This window comes from Triticum aestivum, chromosome 7D, assembly GCF_018294505.1.
Source record: "Triticum aestivum cultivar Chinese Spring chromosome 7D, IWGSC CS RefSeq v2.1, whole genome shotgun sequence".
Taxonomy (NCBI): domain Eukaryota; kingdom Viridiplantae; phylum Streptophyta; class Magnoliopsida; order Poales; family Poaceae; genus Triticum; species Triticum aestivum.
In genome coordinates this window covers 239,827,261-239,846,646 of record NC_057814.1, presented here as the reverse complement: position 1 = coordinate 239,846,646, position 19,386 = coordinate 239,827,261, and the positions used below count along the sequence as shown (strand labels likewise).

At 48.9% G+C, this 19,386-nt stretch overlaps 1 protein-coding gene across 3 annotated transcripts; it reads left to right on the top strand.

Moving 5' to 3' along the window:
• Positions 1–229: 229 nt before the first annotated feature.
• LOC123164690 (uncharacterized aarF domain-containing protein kinase At5g05200, chloroplastic) lies at positions 230–13,795 on the top strand. 3 transcript variants are annotated; one of them, XR_006482581.1, is made up of 12 exons: positions 230–466; positions 580–724; positions 1,020–1,162; positions 2,199–2,312; positions 2,735–2,923; positions 2,999–3,154; positions 3,904–4,169; positions 4,291–4,388; positions 4,554–4,732; positions 5,060–5,170; positions 13,157–13,379; positions 13,649–13,795. XR_006482581.1 is itself a non-coding variant. In XM_044582237.1 (11 exons), exons 1-11 carry the CDS (start codon positions 392–394, stop codon positions 13,325–13,327), a joined length of 1,647 nt encoding a protein of 548 aa, XP_044438172.1. In that variant the 5' UTR covers positions 230–391; the 3' UTR covers positions 13,328–13,490. The 3 variants fall into 3 exon arrangements, 1 of the variants encoding a protein (XP_044438172.1); XR_006482580.1 differs by having other exon boundaries at positions 13,560–13,795; XM_044582237.1 differs by lacking the exon at positions 13,649–13,795 and having other exon boundaries at positions 13,157–13,490.
• Positions 13,796–19,386: the final 5,591 nt, after the last annotated feature.

Genomic DNA, 19,386 nt, shown 5'->3' with positions numbered 1-19,386 from the left:
GACGCCCCATATTTGGGCTGGATATGGGGGTGCCGGTCAGTCCGAGCGTTTGAGGGCCGTTTGAGAGGCCCGTCTGGGTCAAAAAACCGTGACCGGACAGTGACCAAGCGGCCCACCCGGATGTATGAGATGGGTGTGAGAGGTCCAGATGTAGATGCTCCGGCTAGCAGACCCGCAAAAGAACCTATCAATTTTCCCGGGGAAAACAAAAGAACCTATCATTTTTTTTGAGCTAAAGAACCTACCAGCTACACGTATCTCACCCTTCTCCCATACACCCCGTTGAAAGCCAGCAAACGCGCGCCGTGCCCCACGCTTCATCACACTTCACACCTCACGCGCGTACGCCTGTGTGCTTCGTCCCCCTCGCCGGCGACCCACCCATCCACTGATGGCAGCGACGGCCGCCGCTAGGGGCGCCGCTTCTCGCTCCCCTCTCCTCCTCCACCACCACCGACTCCCTCAGGTCGGCTGCCCAACCTCTCGCCCCCCATCCCCCCCTTCGCAATTGAGTTTTGGGTTCTGTTGCGTAGCGTAGTCCGTCTCTAACCAATTCGGGGGTTTATTGGCCTGTGGCAGGTTCCAGCCGGTGGGGGAGGTTCGCTGAGGGTGGGCGCGCTCGGGGCAGGACGGGATTGGAGACGACGGGTCCGGGTTCGGGTCGGGGTTAGGGTTTTCGCGCGCTACTCCTCCCAGTCACAAGACTTCTCCAGTCGACTCCAAGGTAATTTAATGATTACTAATCGCGGCGTCTGTGACTCTGAATATTTCATTCCATGCAGAAATGGCTAGGTATTTTCCATACGAGTGATACGAAAATGGACATAGATATGTTGTGTGGCTCTGGGGATGGTTGTAGTTTTGGTGTGATGTTGGTGACTATGTTTGAGGTGGATAAGGGGTACTAAGGGCAATTTGGTGATGGAGTAATACATGGACATGGGTTGAATGTGTGGAGTTCAGTTTGCTATTGTCTGAAAAACTTACCTTAGAGGTTTCCAATTTTCGCCCAATTGCAGATAGAGCTGGCGAATTGCCGAAATTAGTCGAGGATCTTCTCCAGACGTCGATTAGCACAGGGCCTCGAGGTGCCTTTAGGATGGCGCAAGGGATCCAAGCTCTCCTTGGGGTTGGTGGGGAGTGGCTAAACGACTTCTCGAAGGTTGTTACTCGTTTTATTCTTCTTCTGTTATTTCTGTAAATCTTGGTATGAATGAAAATATAAATGCTCTTCGTACATTTAAAAAGGGAGACAACCCACGCAGTGTAGACTCATTAATATAGTTTGTTTTCTGATGCATTTGGTGGCATGTAACTGATCATACAAGCATAACTGATAATAACACTAAGAAAGATGAGCATGCATGGATTCATTCAATCCTTTGTAGTTTATTCTAGTCACAATGCCATTCCTGTTGCTAAAATCAGTTGCAAAATAATAATACCATATTACATACTCATTGTACATTCCAGTTTTCTCCGATGTTTTCTTTTGTTCATGTGAATAGCTTATTGTGGATCAAACTTACTAACCATTGATGATAGCCCAAATCAATTGAAAACCTTTCATGAATTACTTGCTCTATACCGACTTATAATTTTTTTTGTAAAAGAACTAATTATAATTTATGAAACTCTTGTTCTGACAAGAGTTACTCTACTTATCTGTGAGCATAGTTCCATGTCTGTCTCTGCTTATGTTGTCCTTTCGGGTCTCTACCATATTACATACATTAAATTGAACTGGAAACAAATGGCAGTCACCAGTATTAGGTTGTTGAGTGCAGGTTTTGATTTCGAAATGAATTGCTTGGACTATGTAAAATTTAGGTCGAGTCTACTGTGTCATCTCAAGTTGACATTCAAGCCAGTGGACGAAATATCTCTGCATGTGCATGCCCCACATATGTGCTTGCACAGGCGTATGCAGGCATATTGAGGACCCCCAAAGGGTCACAGAGGGCATTGATAGGTTTAACATCAAACTGCTGAAGTACTGGTGGGTTGAGTTGGGTTAGGTGTAACTTGTAAGGAAGAGTATAAGATATTGTTGTATTGAGGCCTACTCTTTATAGAAGATGGTGCTGTTTGCTTTGGGTTGGTTTTGCACAATTTTCAGTTTTAACTGGTACAGCTATTAGTGGTCTTGGTTGTTTCAGCAGACTTTTTTATATTACCGTGTTGTCAATCAAATGCAGACAGCTAACACGTCAGAAGGAATTCCAGCTCAGATGCGGCTTGGTTTGCTTTCCCCTCTTTATCTCAGAAGGCTTTTTGAACGCATGGGTGCAACTTATATAAAGCTAGGTCAGGTAAGGGCATGTTCATACTTTATACTACCATCAAGAGATAAGGTTTACACCAGAATTAATAGCATGTCTTCAAATGTATACCTATGCGTCAGAAAAGAAATTCGGCTGAAGCGGGTCTCAGAAAAAGGGTGTTTTGTTGGTTTCAGCTTTTTTCATGGGAAGCCACTATGGAAGCCCACCAAATAGGGCCTAAGTTGTACAACTAAGAATTCATATTCACACGCCATCCATCTAAATTTCTAATGATGGTTAGAGTTTCGAAGGGTACCATATGGAAAATTTGAGAGCACATGACCTTTTTGGGGGCGGTGTTTTGGGGCAGGTGCGGAGAGGGTGCCTACTAAGTATTTGTTCTGTTCATAATCATATGCTTGTGTCTGATTACTTGGCCTGCATAGTCAACTGACTGAGTGATTGTGCAGTTCATAGCGTCTGCACCAACTTTCTTTCCTGCAGAATATGTTGAAGAATTCCAGAACTGTTTTGACCGAGCACCACCTGTTCCTTATAGCGAGATCGAGTCGATATTGCATGAGGAGTTGCAGCGGCCATTGGATAGTGTTTATGAGTACATTGATCCCGTGCCAATAGCATCTGCTTCAATAGCACAGGTTTCTGTTGGGAGCATCTCAATTGCCTTCTTCAGTCTAGCATCAAAGTATTGAGGTATCTTTATTATCATCCAGGTTCATGGGGCTAGGTTGAAGAGCTCTCAGAAGGATGTGGTAATTAAAGTCCTGAAACCTGGAATTGAAGATACTTTGGTTGCCGATCTGAATTTTATCTATCTTGTTGCACGTGTTTTGGAGTTTCTAAGCCCTGAATTAGAGAGGACATCACTGGTAAGAGATCTCTTAATCATAGTTCCATATACGTCGACATCCTTGACTTTCTTGTAGCATAAAAATATGTTGGTAAACTTGAATTCTCTCTGTTTTAAAATAACAAGCATGCAGTCTGTTTTTTTTAATGAGGGGTAAACCTTATTTTTATACAAAATGACCGTTCAACCAAGTGGTTCTTGGATCACAAGAGACCAAATTCCACTAAAACTGAAGTTTATGTCCTTTTTACGGCTTCCTGTGTACCATATTTATTTGGTTTTTGGTTTGATTATGCAGCTTGCAAAACTTGCCAATGAACAAACTTGCTCCTATGAGCATATGCTCGTTTTGTTTTGAAAAGGCCGAGCCAAGATACAATGATGTAGATTGGTACGAGAGTGAATTAGTCACTGCGATAGAGTGATTGCATTTAGGTATATCAAACAATACACGTTACATCAACAAATCCAGAGTACTGCCATTAATCAGAACATTACAATGAGTTATTTTTTTCCGAGAAAGTTACAGTAAATTTGTGTCCAGAAAGAATTTGATTCTGCAAATAACTCACACACCATAGTATTTTGTGGTTCAAGCATGTCAAAATAACAGATAGCTTTGTGAAAACATCTTAGACATGTTCCTGTATTTTTGGAGGTCAACATTTTGTGATGCCGTTGAGTTAGATAATGCAAACTGGAAGTATATATTACTCAATTCTGAGATGCACTGCAAAAAAAAGGATGCTCTATATATTCTTTTCTTAGGTAGCTATCATCAAGGACATAAAGGAATCAATGCTTGAGGAAGTTGATTTTAGAAAGGAGGCTGTAAATATGGAGGCTTTCCAGAGATACATCGAAGCAATGGGATTTGATAGGCAGGCCAAATCTCCATTTGTATATCACCACTGTAGCACAAAGCGTGTCTTAACTATGGAAAGATTGTATGGTGTTCCACTCACCGATCTTGATTCTATAAGGTCTCTTGTTCCTGATCCTGAGTTGACTTTAGTCACTGCGCTCAATGTCTGGTATGTTTCACTTCCACCAGCTGCCTCGGTTTATCTTCTGGTATAACAATTGATTTGGATAATTATGTGGTAGTAGTCAAATCTTGGTATAAGCATATTGATAGATCCACTTAATGTGTAGGTTTGGAAGCTTGATCTCATGTGAATCCTTCCATGCGGATGTGCATGCAGGAAACCTATGGTTGCTTCGTGATGGACGTGTTGGATTTATTGATTTTGGTATGTTTAAGACTTAAGTTCCTCCTACAGTGATCTTACTATTGCCATTTTGCGGGCATTATGTTCTCATTGGAATTTATGATAAGAGTCTTTACTTACTCGTTAGCATTTAGCCATAACATCTTGTCGACAAAGTATAATAATATTAGTTAATATACTTAACAGGAATTGTTGGTCGAATATCCCCAAGGACTTGGGCTGCTATGGAGATCTTTTTGGCTTCTTTCGCAACTGAGGATTACAATGCTATGGCATCAGCCCTTTCCGAAATGGGTGCTACAGGGAATGATATAGATGTTGACTCCTTTGCAAAGGACTTGCAAAAGATATTCTCATCGTTACAGGTAATGTCTACTGAAGGGCACAAGGATACTTCCTTTTATCACCAACAGAAGGATACTTGATTTGATATTCGAAAGGCTTGATCAGCCTTATTGATTGTGGATGGTGTGCTTTAATGAAGAAACATCCTGCCGAAGTCCAAAAGTATAAAACTCGATGCCAGAGCAGACCTGGCCTGAATGCTTGTGGCAGCTCAATTTGGATTTAGGTAGCTTATGTGAAGCAACTAATGTGGCTAGCCTTGTAGTATTTCTTAAGTACTTGACATCCCACTGTACTAGTTTATTTTATGGTGCACAATACCCATGCATTTTTTTTTTGTGAAGCAGGAGCTGGACACTGAAATTATAGTGGCAGCTGCAAGAAGTTCTGATGCTACAGCTGTATCTGCTAATGTTGTTGTAGACGAGAGGCAGATGAATGCACTGTTTCTTGATCTGGTGAGCTTCTTGATTTTCTGATCCTATCTAGAGAACACAATGTAGAACTACGAACAAAATGTTCAAGTATAGTTTTATGAAATGCCATTCCTCCCGCTGCTAGTATTCCTTATTGTCAGACATTTTCCGCTATAGTCAATAGTTAGGGAGATATGCAGATCTGTATATGTATTCTTGTTCTATTTTTTTTTAAACTCGGTCAGTAGGCGTATTCTTACCTTTAGGACTGCAGTTCACAATGGGTTAAGATCCTCTGTTTCGCACTCCAAACTGTTGAGTCCAAACCACGAGCTCAACAAGATCGGGCGCAATTTCAACTGGCACGATGACATCGACAGCACGTCGGGTGGGTTGGTCAACTAGCCCACGACCTGTCGCTCGAAATCGCTTGGCCGCCTTGGCTTTGCTGGTCAGGAGAAATTTGATCGGGCGCTGAGGCTGAGAACTCCGTCTATGTTGTCTCTGTTAGGAATAAGCAACTTGTATTCCCATGAGGCCATAGGCCGATATATATACATGTACAGGTGTGGTACATATGCAGGAAACCCCTTATACTACGGGATAAATACAAAGGGGTATACATGACTTATATTATAACTCTAACACCCCCCCTCAAACTCATGGTGGAGGAACAACACTGAGTTTGGAGAGATAAAAGCCATGTTGTGCTCTAGTCTGGGCCTTCGTCAGGAAATCCGCCAACTGTAACTCGGAAGGCACATACTGAAGAGCAACAACCTGATCCTGCACAGCAGCGCGCACATAGAAAGCATCAACACCAATATGCTTGGTGAGCTCATGCTTCACAGGATCGCGCGCAATGCTAATAACACCTGTACTGTCAGATAAGAGCATAGTCGGTGTAGTGACAGAAACACCAAAGTCCTGAAGTAACCACCGTAACCAAGTCACCTCTGCCGTCAAAAGAGCCATAGCTCGCAACTCAGCCTCAGCACTCGAACGGGAAACTGCAATCTGTTTCTTCGTCTTCCAGGTAATGAGAGAACCGCCAAGAAAAACACAGTAAGCAGAAAGCGAACGGCGATCAGAAGGAGCACTAGCCCACGTAGCATCCGCATAGGCCTGAAGCTGTAAAGAACTGGAGCTAGGAAAGAAGAGACGGTGAGAGATCGTGCCCCGAAGATATCGGAGAACACGAAGGAGATGACTATAATGAACCGATGTGGGAGCAGAAACAAACTGACTCAGAATATGAACCGGATAAGAGATGTCCGGACGAGTGACAGCTAGATAGACAAGACTGCCAACGAGATGACGATAACGCGTCGGGTCAGGAGAGGATCACCATCAGTAGCACGGAGGTGAACATTGAGCTCCATAGGAGTCTCAACAGTGCGCTCGTCAGAAAGAGCAGCACGAGCAAGGAGATCCTGGATATACTTTTCCTGGGATATAAAAAAGCCATCAGAGGTAGAAGAGACTTCAATCCCAAGAAAATAGCGAAGAGGTCCAAGATCAGACATAAGAAACTGCTCACTAAGACGGGCCTTTACAAAGGCAATATACTCGGGGTCATCCCCAGTGATGACCATATCATCAACATAGAGAAGAAGAGTCCGGCCACGAGGAGAAAGGTGAATAAACAATGCGGGATCATGAGCACTTGCTGAAAAACCAGCAGTAGTGACCACAGAAGCAAAATGCTCAAACCAGGCGCGAGGGGCTTGCTTAAGGCCATAGAGAGAGCGATGAAGACGACACACCATGCCATCAGGAACAGAATACCCAGGTGGTGGCTGCATGTACACCTCCTCACGCAGCTCACCATTAAGAAAGGCATTCTTAACATCAAGCTGAGATATAGACCAGTGGCGTGCAGAGGCAACGGCAAGAAGTGTACGAATAGTGGTCATATGGGCCACAGGAGCAAAAGTCTCGTCATAATCACGACCATGCTCCTGCTGAAAACCACGAGCCACGAGACGAGCTTTGTGACGCTCAAGAGAACCATCGGAGCGAGTCTTAACCTTGTAGACCCACTTACAAGTGATGGGACGGACTCCGGGAGGAAGAGAAACAAGATCCCAGGTACCAGTGCGTTCAAGAGCAGCAATCTCCTCCGCCATCGCAAACTGCCATTCAGGATGAACAACAGCCTGACGGTAAGAAGTCGGCTCAAGAACAGCAGCACCAGCGGTGGGAAAGCCAAAGCGATCAATAGGCGGACGAGGACGAGCACGCAGGCCATAAGTAGGCTGAGAGGAAGAGGACGACTCATCCAAGGAAGCATCCACAGGTCGTGAACGACGAGTGTAATGCTGCGGAAGAGATGGAACAAGAGAAGGAGGAATCACCAAGGTAGAATCAGGGGGTGGCGACGAAGAAGTCACCGGAGATGAAGGTGTAGAATCCGGTGACATGCTAGGTGAGGAGACCGGGGAAGATGGTGGCAGTGAATCGACGAGGGGTGGAGAAGCAGAGGGAGTGGGACGAATAGGCACAGGCGCGACGGGAGTGATAGGGGAGTCAGGAAAAGTGAGAAAAGAGATATCCTTCACTGAAAAGACCGAGGAAGATGGTCGTGGATAAAAAGGACGAGACTCATCAAAAGTCACATCTCGAGAGATACGCATCCGACGATCGACAGGATCCCAACAACGATAGCCCTTATGCTCATCACTGTAGCCTAAGAAGACACACTCAACAGACTGAGCGGTCAGTTTGGTGCGTTCGCGAGGGGCAAGAAGAACATAGCAAACACAACCAAACAAGCGAAGCATCGAATAATCGGGAGAGCGATCAAACATACGCTCAAAAGGAACACCACCCTGCAAAGCAGCAGATGGCTGAAGGTTGATGAGATAGACAGAAGTGGAGATAGCCTCGGCCCAAAAATGAGGCGGAAGAGAGGCGGCGATCATCATAGCACGAGCCGTCTCAAGAAGGTGACGATGCTTGCGCTCAGACACACCATTCTGAGCATGAGCACCAGGACAAGAGAACTGGGCAAGAGTACCCTGCTCAGCAAGGACACCACGCAACATCTTAGAGATATACTCACCAGCGGAGTCAGCACGAAAAACACGAATGGGTGAAGAGAACTGAGTATGAACCATGGCAGCAAAACGCTTATAAATAGACAACACCTCACTACGTGAAGTCATGAAATAAAGCCATGTGTAACGAGAAAAATCATCGATGAAAATAATATAGTATTTATGACCACCTTTCGAAGTGAAAGGAGCCGGACCCCATACATCAGAATGGACTAAATCGAAAGGACGCTGAGACACTGACTCACTATGAGAATATGGTAGCTGAATCTGCTTGCCAAGACGACAACCCTGACACTCTAAAGAGACATCTCCTGAGACAGACCCCAGAAGACCTCGACGAACTAAAGACGATAATCGAGAACCACACAGATGACCAAGTCGATGATGCCACTGCTTGAAGGAACCAGTAACAGAAGCGACAGCAGCGGAGGAACTGGCGATGGTGGTGGCAGCGGAAGGAACATGAAGCCAGTCTAACTCCCAAAGACCCTGAGAATCACGGCGGCGAGGGCCAGCCCCAACCAGAGTGTGCGTGCGACGATCCTGGACAGAACAAGAGTCAACATCAAGGATGACACGACAACCAGAGTCAGTAAGTTGACCGGCAGAAAACAGATTCATAGTAAGTCGAGGAACATGAGCAACATCAGGAACAGAATAAGAAGGAGTAGAAAGATGGCCTCTACTAGCAACAGAAAGTGGAGTACCATCAGCAGTGAAGACATGAACAGGAGAATCCAGCGAGCGAAGAGAAGACAAAGCGGAAGAATGAGAAGACATATGAAAAGAAGCTCCAGAATCCAGAACCCATGGGGATGTACCTGACTGTGTAGAGGGCGGGTGCTCAGTGCGGGAAGCATCAGTCACAGAACCAGCAGTACCCGTCGAGGAAGAACCTGAAGCCGCGAGCAGACGCTTAAGTCTCAGAATATCCTGCTCGGTCAAAGCAATGGATGAAGCTGGCGAGGGAGATGACGAAGTCCCTGAGGAGGATGATCGCGCCTTGCGCAGGTGTTTCCGCTTTGTGTAGCACTGGGACTCAATATGACCATCATTGTTGCAGTAGTCACAATGTGAACGGGGCCGACCTGAGCCTCCAGAAGGAGTGGGCAAGAGCGGCGGAGCACTCGAGCGAGAATGGGGCGGTGCAGCAGGTGGAGTGGAAGAAACCCGAGTAGCGAGCACAGAGGGAACCTCCAGCAAACCAGCACCACGTAGGCGAGTCTCCTCAGCACGAATCTCTGAAAGCGCCTCCATGAGAGAAATACGGCCACGAGCAAACAACTGAGCACGCCGGGGCTCAAACTCCTTACGGAGCCGAGACAGGAACTCATAGACGCGATGAAACTCCAAATCGGCCTGGACAGCCTGGCAGCAGGGGCAAGTACGACAACCAGCACTGCGGAGAGAATCAAGCTGGCGCCAGATAGCAGAACTCTGTGCATAAAAGTCATCAACAGTAGAGTCACCCTGCTGAAGAGCATGCTCCTGACGAACCACAGAAAGATATAAGGCATCACCAGAGGGCTCATAGCGCTGACGAAGACAGGTCCACATCTGGAAGACAGTAGGAAGATCCAGAAACTCAGAAGCAAACTGAGGCAGAACACTAGCAGTGAGAACAGCTGCAGCACGAGCATCATCATCAAGCCACCGAGTGTAAACAGACAAAGCACCATGATACGTCTGAAGAGCCTCCTCATAAGCCAAAGCCCGCTCATCATAGGCACGATCAGCAGCCTCATCAGCAATCTTAGCCGCATCCTTGGCGGCCTGATTAGCATCCGTAGGAAGAACCAGTGGAGTCGGCGGAGTAGGGGCCACCGGAGGAACCGGACGTGGCGGACAGCAGACCTCGCCAGAAAGAACACCCCAGAGACGGATGCCACGCATGTGAATGCGCATGAAGCCAGCGAACTCGGTGTAGTTAGTACCATCAAAGATCACCGGACAGCGAGGGACAGAAACATAGCCCGATGCAGCAGACATTTTTTTTTGAAGAGACCCGGAATCAGAGGAACCACCGAACAGCAGGCGGAAGACCACGGGAGACCACGCGCGAACAGCGGCCGCGGGGCCTGGTACGGGGGCGCGCGAGGGAGAGCACGAAGGCCCGCAGGTCACGGTGGCCGAGCACGGGGAGAGCTGCGGCGGCGGCCTACTTCGAGCGGGAGGGAGCTTCGGGCGGGAGCAGCCGCGGTCGACGACGACTTCGAGCGGGAGGACGGCGACTTCGAGCGGGAGCAGCGGCGGCCGACTCCGCGGGAGCGGGAGGGAGCGTCGGCGGGGAGGGAGCTTCGAGCGGGAGCAACCGCGGTCGACGACGACTTCGAGCAGGAGGGGCGACTTCGAGCGGGAGCAGCGGCGGCCGACTCGATCAGGACGGATCAATAGCACGAGTTGCGGCGTGCAAAAAATTGACCTAGCCCTAATACCATGTTAGGAATAAGCAACTTGTATTCCCATGAGGCCATAGGCCGATATATATACATGTACAGGTGTGGTACATATGCAGGAAACCCCTTATACTACGGGATAAATACAAAGGGGTATACATGACTTATATTATAACTCTAACAGTCTCAACATAACCGGTCCCAAGCCCGGGTAAAGGAGGAGGGTTGTGATAGGCTTGGCGAGTCAACGTAAAGACTCAGCCACTTTTATGGAGATGAAACCCAGAGTTGCAGTTTCAGTACTACTAGGCGCGAGGAAGAGGTTAGCCTTGATGGGCAGGTGGTCAGAAGGACACCTTTCGATATTTGGGGTTAATGCTGCAGATGGATGGGGGTACTGATGAAAATGTGAACCATCGAATCAAAGCCGGATGGATGAAGTGGCGCCAAGCTTCTGGCATTTTCTGTGACAAGAGAGTGCCACAAAAGCTGAAAGGCAAGTTCTATAGGACGGCGGTTCGACCCGCTATGTTTTATGGCGCTGAGTGTTGGCCGACTAAAAGACGACATGTTCAACAGTTAGGTATGGCGGAGATGCGCATGTGTTTGGCCACACGAGGAAGGATCGAGTCCGGAATGATGATATACGAGATAGAGTTGGGGTAGCACCAATTGAAAAGAAGCTTGCCAACATCGGCTGAGATGGTTTGGGCATATTCAGTGCAGGCCTCTAGAAGCTCTAGTGCATAGCGGACAGCTAAAGCGTGCGGCTAATGTCAAGATGTCACGACCCTCGTCGGATCGGACCAGGGGAGGTGGGGGGGGGGGGGGGGGGATCAGAGAGGAAAGAGGGGATCGGGGAAGACGTTGAGGAGAGGGGATGAACTTGTTGAACGAGAGAGAAAGAGTTCAAAAGATTCAATTACAATCGCTGACTTGGCCTCTGGCAGCACACACATTTATAACACTCTCGGTGGCCTAGGCCCCACTTGCCATACACACCCGCCTATACGAAGACTAGTCTTCCCTCACTGACTATGGCCCCTTTCGTTCTTCTCTGGTAGGCGCACCAGCGGTGCCTTGCTGTCCACCTTCTCCACTGTGGAGACAGCAGGGGAGTAGGGCGTGACACAAGAGAGGTTGGGTAGACCGAATTTGACATGGGAGGAGCCCGTAACGAGAGATATGAAGGACTGGAGTATCACCAAAGAACTAGCCATGGACAGGGGTGCGTGGAAGCTTGCTATCCATGTGCCAGAACCATGAGTTGGTCGCGAGATCTTATGAGTTGGTCGCGAGACCATGAGTTTGGACCAATCCCGAGCGGCTGTGGGTGCGCTCCACCTTGCAATGTGATGATTCAGGCATGGATTTTTATAGGCATCGGCCACTATCACAATTGGAAATGGCGCAAAGACTGTTCTGGCATGACAACTGGAGGGGCAAAGGTCTGCTCAAGTCTTACGCCCCCGAGCTGTACAGAAGCGCCACTAGGAAGCAAAGGTCAGTTATGAAGGGGCTTCAGGATGATAACTGGATTCGAGCCGTAGCACGCATGCACACCCTGTCCCAGCTATACGAATTTGTCAACCTTTGGACTTTGTTGGCTTGCACGAACCTTGACCCTGATGGGGATGATATCATCTCCTGGAAATGGACTTCCAGTGGCGTCTACTCTCCGGCCTCCGCCTATGCTGTTCAATTCCACGGACCTCACCCCAAGTTCCTGTGCACGAAGATCTGGTGGGCGCATGCTGAGCCAAAATGCAAGTTCTTCTCCTGTCTCGTTCTTCAGGGTAGAATCCTCATTGCCGACATGCTTGCCATCCGTGGGTGGCCGCACGACCCGATCTGCAAGCTATGTCCGCGTGCCCCTGAGGCTGCCGTGCATCTCTGCAAAGACTGCCCCTTTTCCCAGGCTGTCTGGAGCAACGTTCAAGCTTGGAATGGTGAGATCATCCAGGCTACTACCGTGCAGGGCACAACTCAGGGGGTCTCGGATTGGTGGAGACCATGATTGAAGCTGCACCGAAAGAGTTTAAGAGGCGCCGCAGTGGGAGACCTCTCTACACGATTTGAAACATCTGGAAGGAAAGAACCATCACACTTATAATGGGATCCGCCTAACCCTCCGGGTGGTCGCCGCGCTGGTCTTCAAGGGCATAAAGCAGCGTCACATGGCATTTGGCCACGCAAGGGCAAGTGAGGGTATCGGTTAGACTCACGTGCTTTTCCTCATGTTTTGGGGGTCCTGATGAGTCCCTTCACAATCTCATCACATTTCTGTACAAAACCCTTCTATTCGTTTAATATGAAAAGGCAGCGCTCCTGGCGGTTTCTCGAAAAAAAACTGCTAAGGTAGGTATGGGCTCCTTCCTTTTGGCTTTCTGAAATATATTGTTCTATCCTTTTATTAATGTCCTCTTTAAGCCGGATAAAAGATGCCATTCTGAGAGGCAAATGTTGTTTAATACTAATTGAGTATCTAGTTGCAGATTTGAATCCTGAGCAGGATATATTGTTCTTGGAGAACAAAATAAACTAAGCTAACTTTTTAGTTGTTGCATCTCCAGGTAAGGGTTAGCGAGTCATATGGGCTGAAATTTCCTAGGGAATTCGCTCTTCTCATGAAGCAGCTTCTTTATTTTGACCGGTACACAAGACTGCTGGCTCCCAGCATGAACATGCTGCGAGATGAGAGGATTAACATTACTTCCAACAAGCAGACAAGAAGAATGAATTGATTCTATCTTCCATCATCGGAGGAATTGGTGCAAGACATGGACAAGTGACATTGTGAGTTGTGACAAGCTTATGTAACCATGCTAGAACTGTATATAATTTAATACGACCAGCATAGAAGTGAATCATCTAGATGAGATATAGTTTGGTCTCATTCACCTTTTATAGCCATTGGATGTGATGCTATAAGATGCGTGTGTGCTGACGTGGGTTGTTTTTGTTTTCGTTTTCAAGGTGAATGAGACCAAATTATATCTCATCTAAATGAGTTCTAGGCACTCCCTAAGAAGAAACATAACACTGGCTCCTGTTGTGGTACTTAGGCATCTTGGAGCGGAAATTGCTTTTGGATCTCAGGCTCCATGGAGACTGGAATTTGAAAATTATAAAATCATAGTTTCAAGTTCAAAAAATTTCTGAAAACATACACACCTACAATGGGATGTATACTACTGCTCTGTTCACTTATATATTCACGTCCATGTACAAAATCAGGCACGTAACGATTTTTTTTCCACTTTTCCGTTATACGCCACACTACTCCGTCTCTTGTTCCCATCCTCTCTATCCCTAGCTAGTCTCTGATTGTTGGGTTGTCGCTGTCGGAGTTATGGGAACCAGGGTATCCAGACTTGCCTGCCTGCGGTCCATGACGTGGCTTCATCAACGGCCTGGTACGACCTATCTTCAGCATCGACAAAGCAAGTCCCTCACGGGAGGCCAAGCCTTGCGAGGCGGACGGCGTCAAGACCTCCAGAGGGAGCGGCCTCCCTAGGTTGGCTCTTGAGGAGCGGAGATTCCTATGCAGGTGCTCATCTCATGAGGTTAAGGTGACGCAAGCCATGACGACCAAGGCCAAGCGGGCGCAGTATTGCAGGTTTCCTCTTTGGTGCTACAGAGGCAAGCGCAGGCGCGGAGTCCCGAGGAATCAGCCAAAAGTTCCAATTCCTGTGCTACAAGACCAAGACTGCCAGGAGGGCGGGACGGAGGTCATCGCCGAGCCCACCACGACGTCACGACCAGAAGCTTTGCAGGCGAAGACCACCTTTCGTTAGGATAAGATATACTATTTATCTTCCTTCAAACTTGGCTGTTGTGGGATCCCTTCCCGCCTTCATTTTGGGGAAAGAGGACCAAGGCCACTATACATATAGCTTAGCCACCACCATAGGAGGGAGAGATCCAATCCGAAACCCCACCAGCTCACTCCAACACAAGAACAGACCTCCTGAGATAGTTCTTTCTCGGTACTAGTTCATCCTCAGCCCACCGCGAGGCTAATCCACCACAAAGCAGGAGTAGGGTTTTACACCGCAAGGTGGTCCGAACCTGGGTAAACTGTCGTGTCTCTTTCCTTTCCCGTTCATCGAGTTAGGCTGAGAGAGCGACGAGTTGGTAGGTTGGGGAGATCGAGTTCTTTGCACGCACCCCAGAGTTCGAATCTTTCTTGGGTCCGCGGAGCCTTGAATTCGACAGATGGCGCGCCAGGTAGGGGCGCGTCGGAGCCTCTCTCCCGCCGGTTGATTCGCCACCGTTCTGCTGTTCTCATGGCTGACGCTCGTCGAGTTCGCGCTGAGCGCCCCTCGCCGCCCGCGTCGCCCAGACAGCACCTGCGGGCGACGGCGCCCCCCGTCATTCCCCATCGCCTGCGGCAAACGCTGCCACCGACCCCGCGGCCATGAGCAGCAGGCTTCGTCGCTGCAACCTTCTGTGCGGCGTGATGGACGCACCGCCACTCCATCGCTGACTCCGGCGGCTGCTTCGTCTTCCCATCCTCGTGGCGGGCCGGCGAACGCGCAGGCTGCATTGCTCATGGCACGCGAGCTTCTGCGCTATCACCAAACCGATGACCTCTACGAGGACTGGCTGGACCGCATCGCCGAGCTTGTCAGCGCCGCTGGAGAGGCCCCTGCACCGTCTCGCTCGCTGCCTCCCCCGCTGCCTCTTGCGGGCGACGTGGCCCACGGTGCGCCTCCTCCACCTCCCAGGCAAGATGTTGTCCTCGAGCCAAGGCGTGAGGCCCCTCGGCGCGACCCGCCGCGCAGGGCGCCGGCGCACGACGAAGAAAGGTGCCAAGTGGCGCATCGGCCCCAAGGAGAGGCGCATGCGCTCCCAGCACCGTCACGTCAAAACCGCGTGCTGCCCGAGGCGGCGGTGCGCGAGCGCCAAGACCAGGCTCCCCCTCTACGGCCCTCCCCAAGCTCGAGGCGTCGCGTCCGCTCAGGTGGTCCAAGTACGCCATCACCTTCGACTCTACTGACCAGCTCAAGTGCGCGGCCACTGCCGGCGCGCTCCCAATGCTCTGCTCGCCCACTATCAGCAACGTCCTCGTTACCAAGACACTCATCGATGGCGGTGCGGGGCTTAATGTCCTCTCCGTCGAGACGTTCGACACGCTCCAGGTGCCGTACGACCAGCTTCAGCCTACCAAGCCCTTCTCGGGAGTGACCGACGGCTCCACCGTCCCCATAGGGCAGATCCGCCTCTCTGTCACCTCCGGCAAGCGCGACAACTATCACATTGAGCTCATCGACTTTGACGTCGCCCACATTCGCCTCGCCATCCTTGGATATCCAGCCCTGGCCAAGTTCATGGCCCTGACTCACCACGGCTACAATGTCCTCAAGATGCCAGGGAGCGGAGGCATCATCACGGTCGCCTGCGACGAAAAGGATGCAGTGTGCTCCCTCGAGCGCGCTTACCAGGCTGCGGCGGTCGAGAACCTGGATGACGAAGGCGCAGTCTTACCCCCTGAGGTCATCCCCAAGAAGAAGCAGTTGCTCCGCCGAGGATCTCAGGAGGATGGGGCGTCCGATTACCGTGCCTTAGGCCCCGCGCCCATCGATGGGGCGCCATCCCCTCTCGCATAGGAAGGCGCGCCCGGCGCACCTCTCAGGCTGGGCTCAGGGGCTCTTCTCTGGAGGGCCTCAGACCTGGCCAGCGTCGCGAGGGAGGCGTTCGGGCACCATGTGGAGGCGTGCTTCAACTCGCGCTTCCGCGAGAGGAGCACAGGGCGTGAGGCGCCGGGTGCTCATGAAGGAAATATGCCCTAGAGGCAATAATAAAGTATTATATATTTCCTTATATTATGATAAATGTTTATTATTCATGCTAGAATTGTATTAACCGGAAACATAATACATGTGTGAATACATAGACAAACAGAGTGTCACTAGTATGCCTCTACTTGACTAGCTCGTTAATCAAAGATGGTTATGTTTCCTAGCCATAGACATAAGTTGTCATTTGATTAACGAGATCACCTCATTAGGAGAATGACGTGATTGACTTGACCCATTCCGTTAGCTTAGCACTCGATCGTTTAGTATGTTGCTATTGCTTTCTTCATGACTTATACATGTTCCTATGACTATGAGATTATGCAACTCCCGTTTACCGGAGGAACACTTTGTGTGCTACCAAACGTCACAACGTAAATGGGTGATTATAAAGGTGCTCTACAGGTGTCTCCAAAGGTACTTGTTGGGTTGGCGTATTTCGAGATTAGGATTTGTCACTCCAATTGTCGGAGAGGTATCTCTGGGCCCACTCGGTAATGCACATCACTATAAGCCTTGCAAGCATTGTGACTAATGAGTTAGTTGCGGGATGATGTGTTACGGAACGAGTAAAGAGACTTGCCGGTAACGAGATTGAACTAGGTATCGAGATACCGACGATCAAATCTCGGGCAAGTAACATACCGGTGACAAAGGGAACAACGTATGTTGTTATGCGGTCTGACCGATAAAGATCTTCGTAGAATATGTGGGAGCCAATATGGGCATCCAGGTCCCGCTATTGGTTATTGACCGGAGACGTGTCTCGGTCATGTCTACATAGTTCTCGAACCCGTAGGGTCCGCACGCTTAACGTTACGATGACAGTTTTATTGAGTTTTGATGTACCGAAGGAGTTCGGAGTCCCGGATGAGATCGGGGATATGACGAGGAGTCTCGAAATGGTCGAGACGTAAAAATCGATATATTGGACGACTATATTCGGACTTCGGAAAGGTTCCGAGTGATTCGGGTATTTTTCGGAGTACCGGAGAGTTACGGGAATTCGTATTGGGCCTTAATGGGCCATACGGGAAAGGAGAGAAAGGCCTCAAAAGGTGGCCGCACCCCTCCCCATGGTCTGGTCCGAATTGGACTAGGGAAGGGGGGCGCACCCTTCCTTCTTTCTCCTTCCCCCTTCCCTTCTCCTACTCCCACAAGGAAAGGAGGAGTCCTACTCCCGGTGGGAGTAGGACTCCCCCCTATGGCGCGCCTCTCCCCTTGGCCGGCTGCCTCCCCCTTGCTCCTTTATATACGGGGGCAGGGGGGCACCCCAGAGACACAACAATTGATCCTTGAGATCTCTTAGCCGTGTGCGGTGCCCCCTCCACCATATTACACCTCGATAATACCGTTGCGGAGCTTAGGCGAAGCCCTGCGTCGGTGGAACATCATCATCGTCACCACGCCGTCGTGCTGACGAAACTCTCCCTCAACACTCGGCTGGATCGGAGTTCGAGGGACGTCATCGAGCTGAACGTGTGTAGAACTCGGAGGTGCCGTACGTTCGGTACTTGATCGGTCGGATCGTGAAGACGTACGACTACATCAACCGCGTTGTGATAACGCTTCCGCTGTCGGTCTACGAGGGTACGTGGACAACACTCTCCCCTCTCGTTGCTATGCATCACCATGATCTTGCGTGTGCGTAGGAATTTTTTTGAAATTACTACGTTCCCCAACAGTGGCATCCGAGCCTGGTTTTATGCGTTGATGCTATGCACGAGTAGAACACAAGTGAGTTGTGGGCGATATAAGTCATACTGCTTACCAGCATGTCATACTTTGGTTCAGCGGTATTGTGAGATGAAGCGGCCCGGACCGACATTACGCGTACGCTTACGCGAGACTGGTTTCACCGTTGCGAGCACTCGTTGCTTAAAGGTGACTGGCGGGTGTCTGTCTCTCTCACTTTAGTTGAACCGAGTGTGGCTACGCCCGGTCCTTGCGAAGGTTAAAACAGCACCAACTTGACAAACTATCGTTGTGGTTTTGATGCGTAGGTAAGAACGGTTCTTGCTAAGCCCGTAGCAGCCACGTAAAACATGCAACAACAAAGTAGAGGACGTCTAACTTGTTTTTGCAGGGCATGTTGTGATGTGATATGGTCAAGACATGATGTGATATAATGTGTTGTATGAGATGATCATGTTTTGTAACCGAGTTATCGGCAACTGGCAGGAGCCATATGGTTGTCGCTTTATTGTATGAATGCAATCGCCATGTAATAGTTTTACTTTATCACTAAGCGGTAGCGATAGTCGTAGAAGCAATAAGTTGACGAGACGACAACGATGCTACGATGGAGATCAAGGTGTCGCGCCGGTGACGATGGTGATCATGACGGTGCTTCGGAGATGGAGATCACAAGCACGGTGCTTCGGAGATGGAGATCACAAGCACAAGATGATGATGGCCATATCATATCACTTATATTGATTGCATGTGATGTTAATCCTTTATGCATCTTATCTTGCTTTGTTTGACGGTAGCATTATAAGATGATCCTTCACTAAATTATCAAAGTATAAGTGTTCTCCCTGAGTATGCACCGTTGCGAAAGTTCTTCGTGCTGAGACACCACGTGATGATCGGGTGTGATAGGCTCTACGTTCAAATACAACGGGTGCAAAACAGTTGCACACGCGGAATACTCAGGTTAAACTTGACGAGCCTAGCATATAACAGATATGGCCTCGGAACACGGAGACCGAAAGGTCGAGCGTGAATCATATAGTAGATATGATCAACATAGTGATGTTCACCATTGAAACTACTCCATCTCACGTGATGATCGGACATGGTTTAGTTGATATGGATCACGTGATCACTTAGAGGATTAGAGGGATGTCTATCTAAGTGGGAGTTCTTAAGTAATATGATTAATTGAACTTAAATTTATCATGAACTTAGTCCTGATAGTATTTTGCAAATTATGTTGTAGATCAATAGCTCGCGTTGTTGCTTCCCTGTGTTTATTTTTGATATGTTCCTAGAGAAAA

Excerpts from the sequence above, each read along its gene's own strand:
- LOC123164690 (XM_044582237.1), top strand. The coding sequence starts at position 392 with ATGGCAGCGACGGCCGCCGCTAGGGGCGCCGCTTCTCGCTCCCCTCTC. Across the intron at positions 3,155-3,903 it reads AATTAGAGAGGACATCACTG|GTAGCTATCATCAAGGACAT; the intron begins GTAAGAGATCTC and ends TTCTTTTCTTAG. Across the intron at positions 5,171-13,156 it reads ATGCACTGTTTCTTGATCTG|GTAAGGGTTAGCGAGTCATA; the intron begins GTGAGCTTCTTG and ends TTGCATCTCCAG.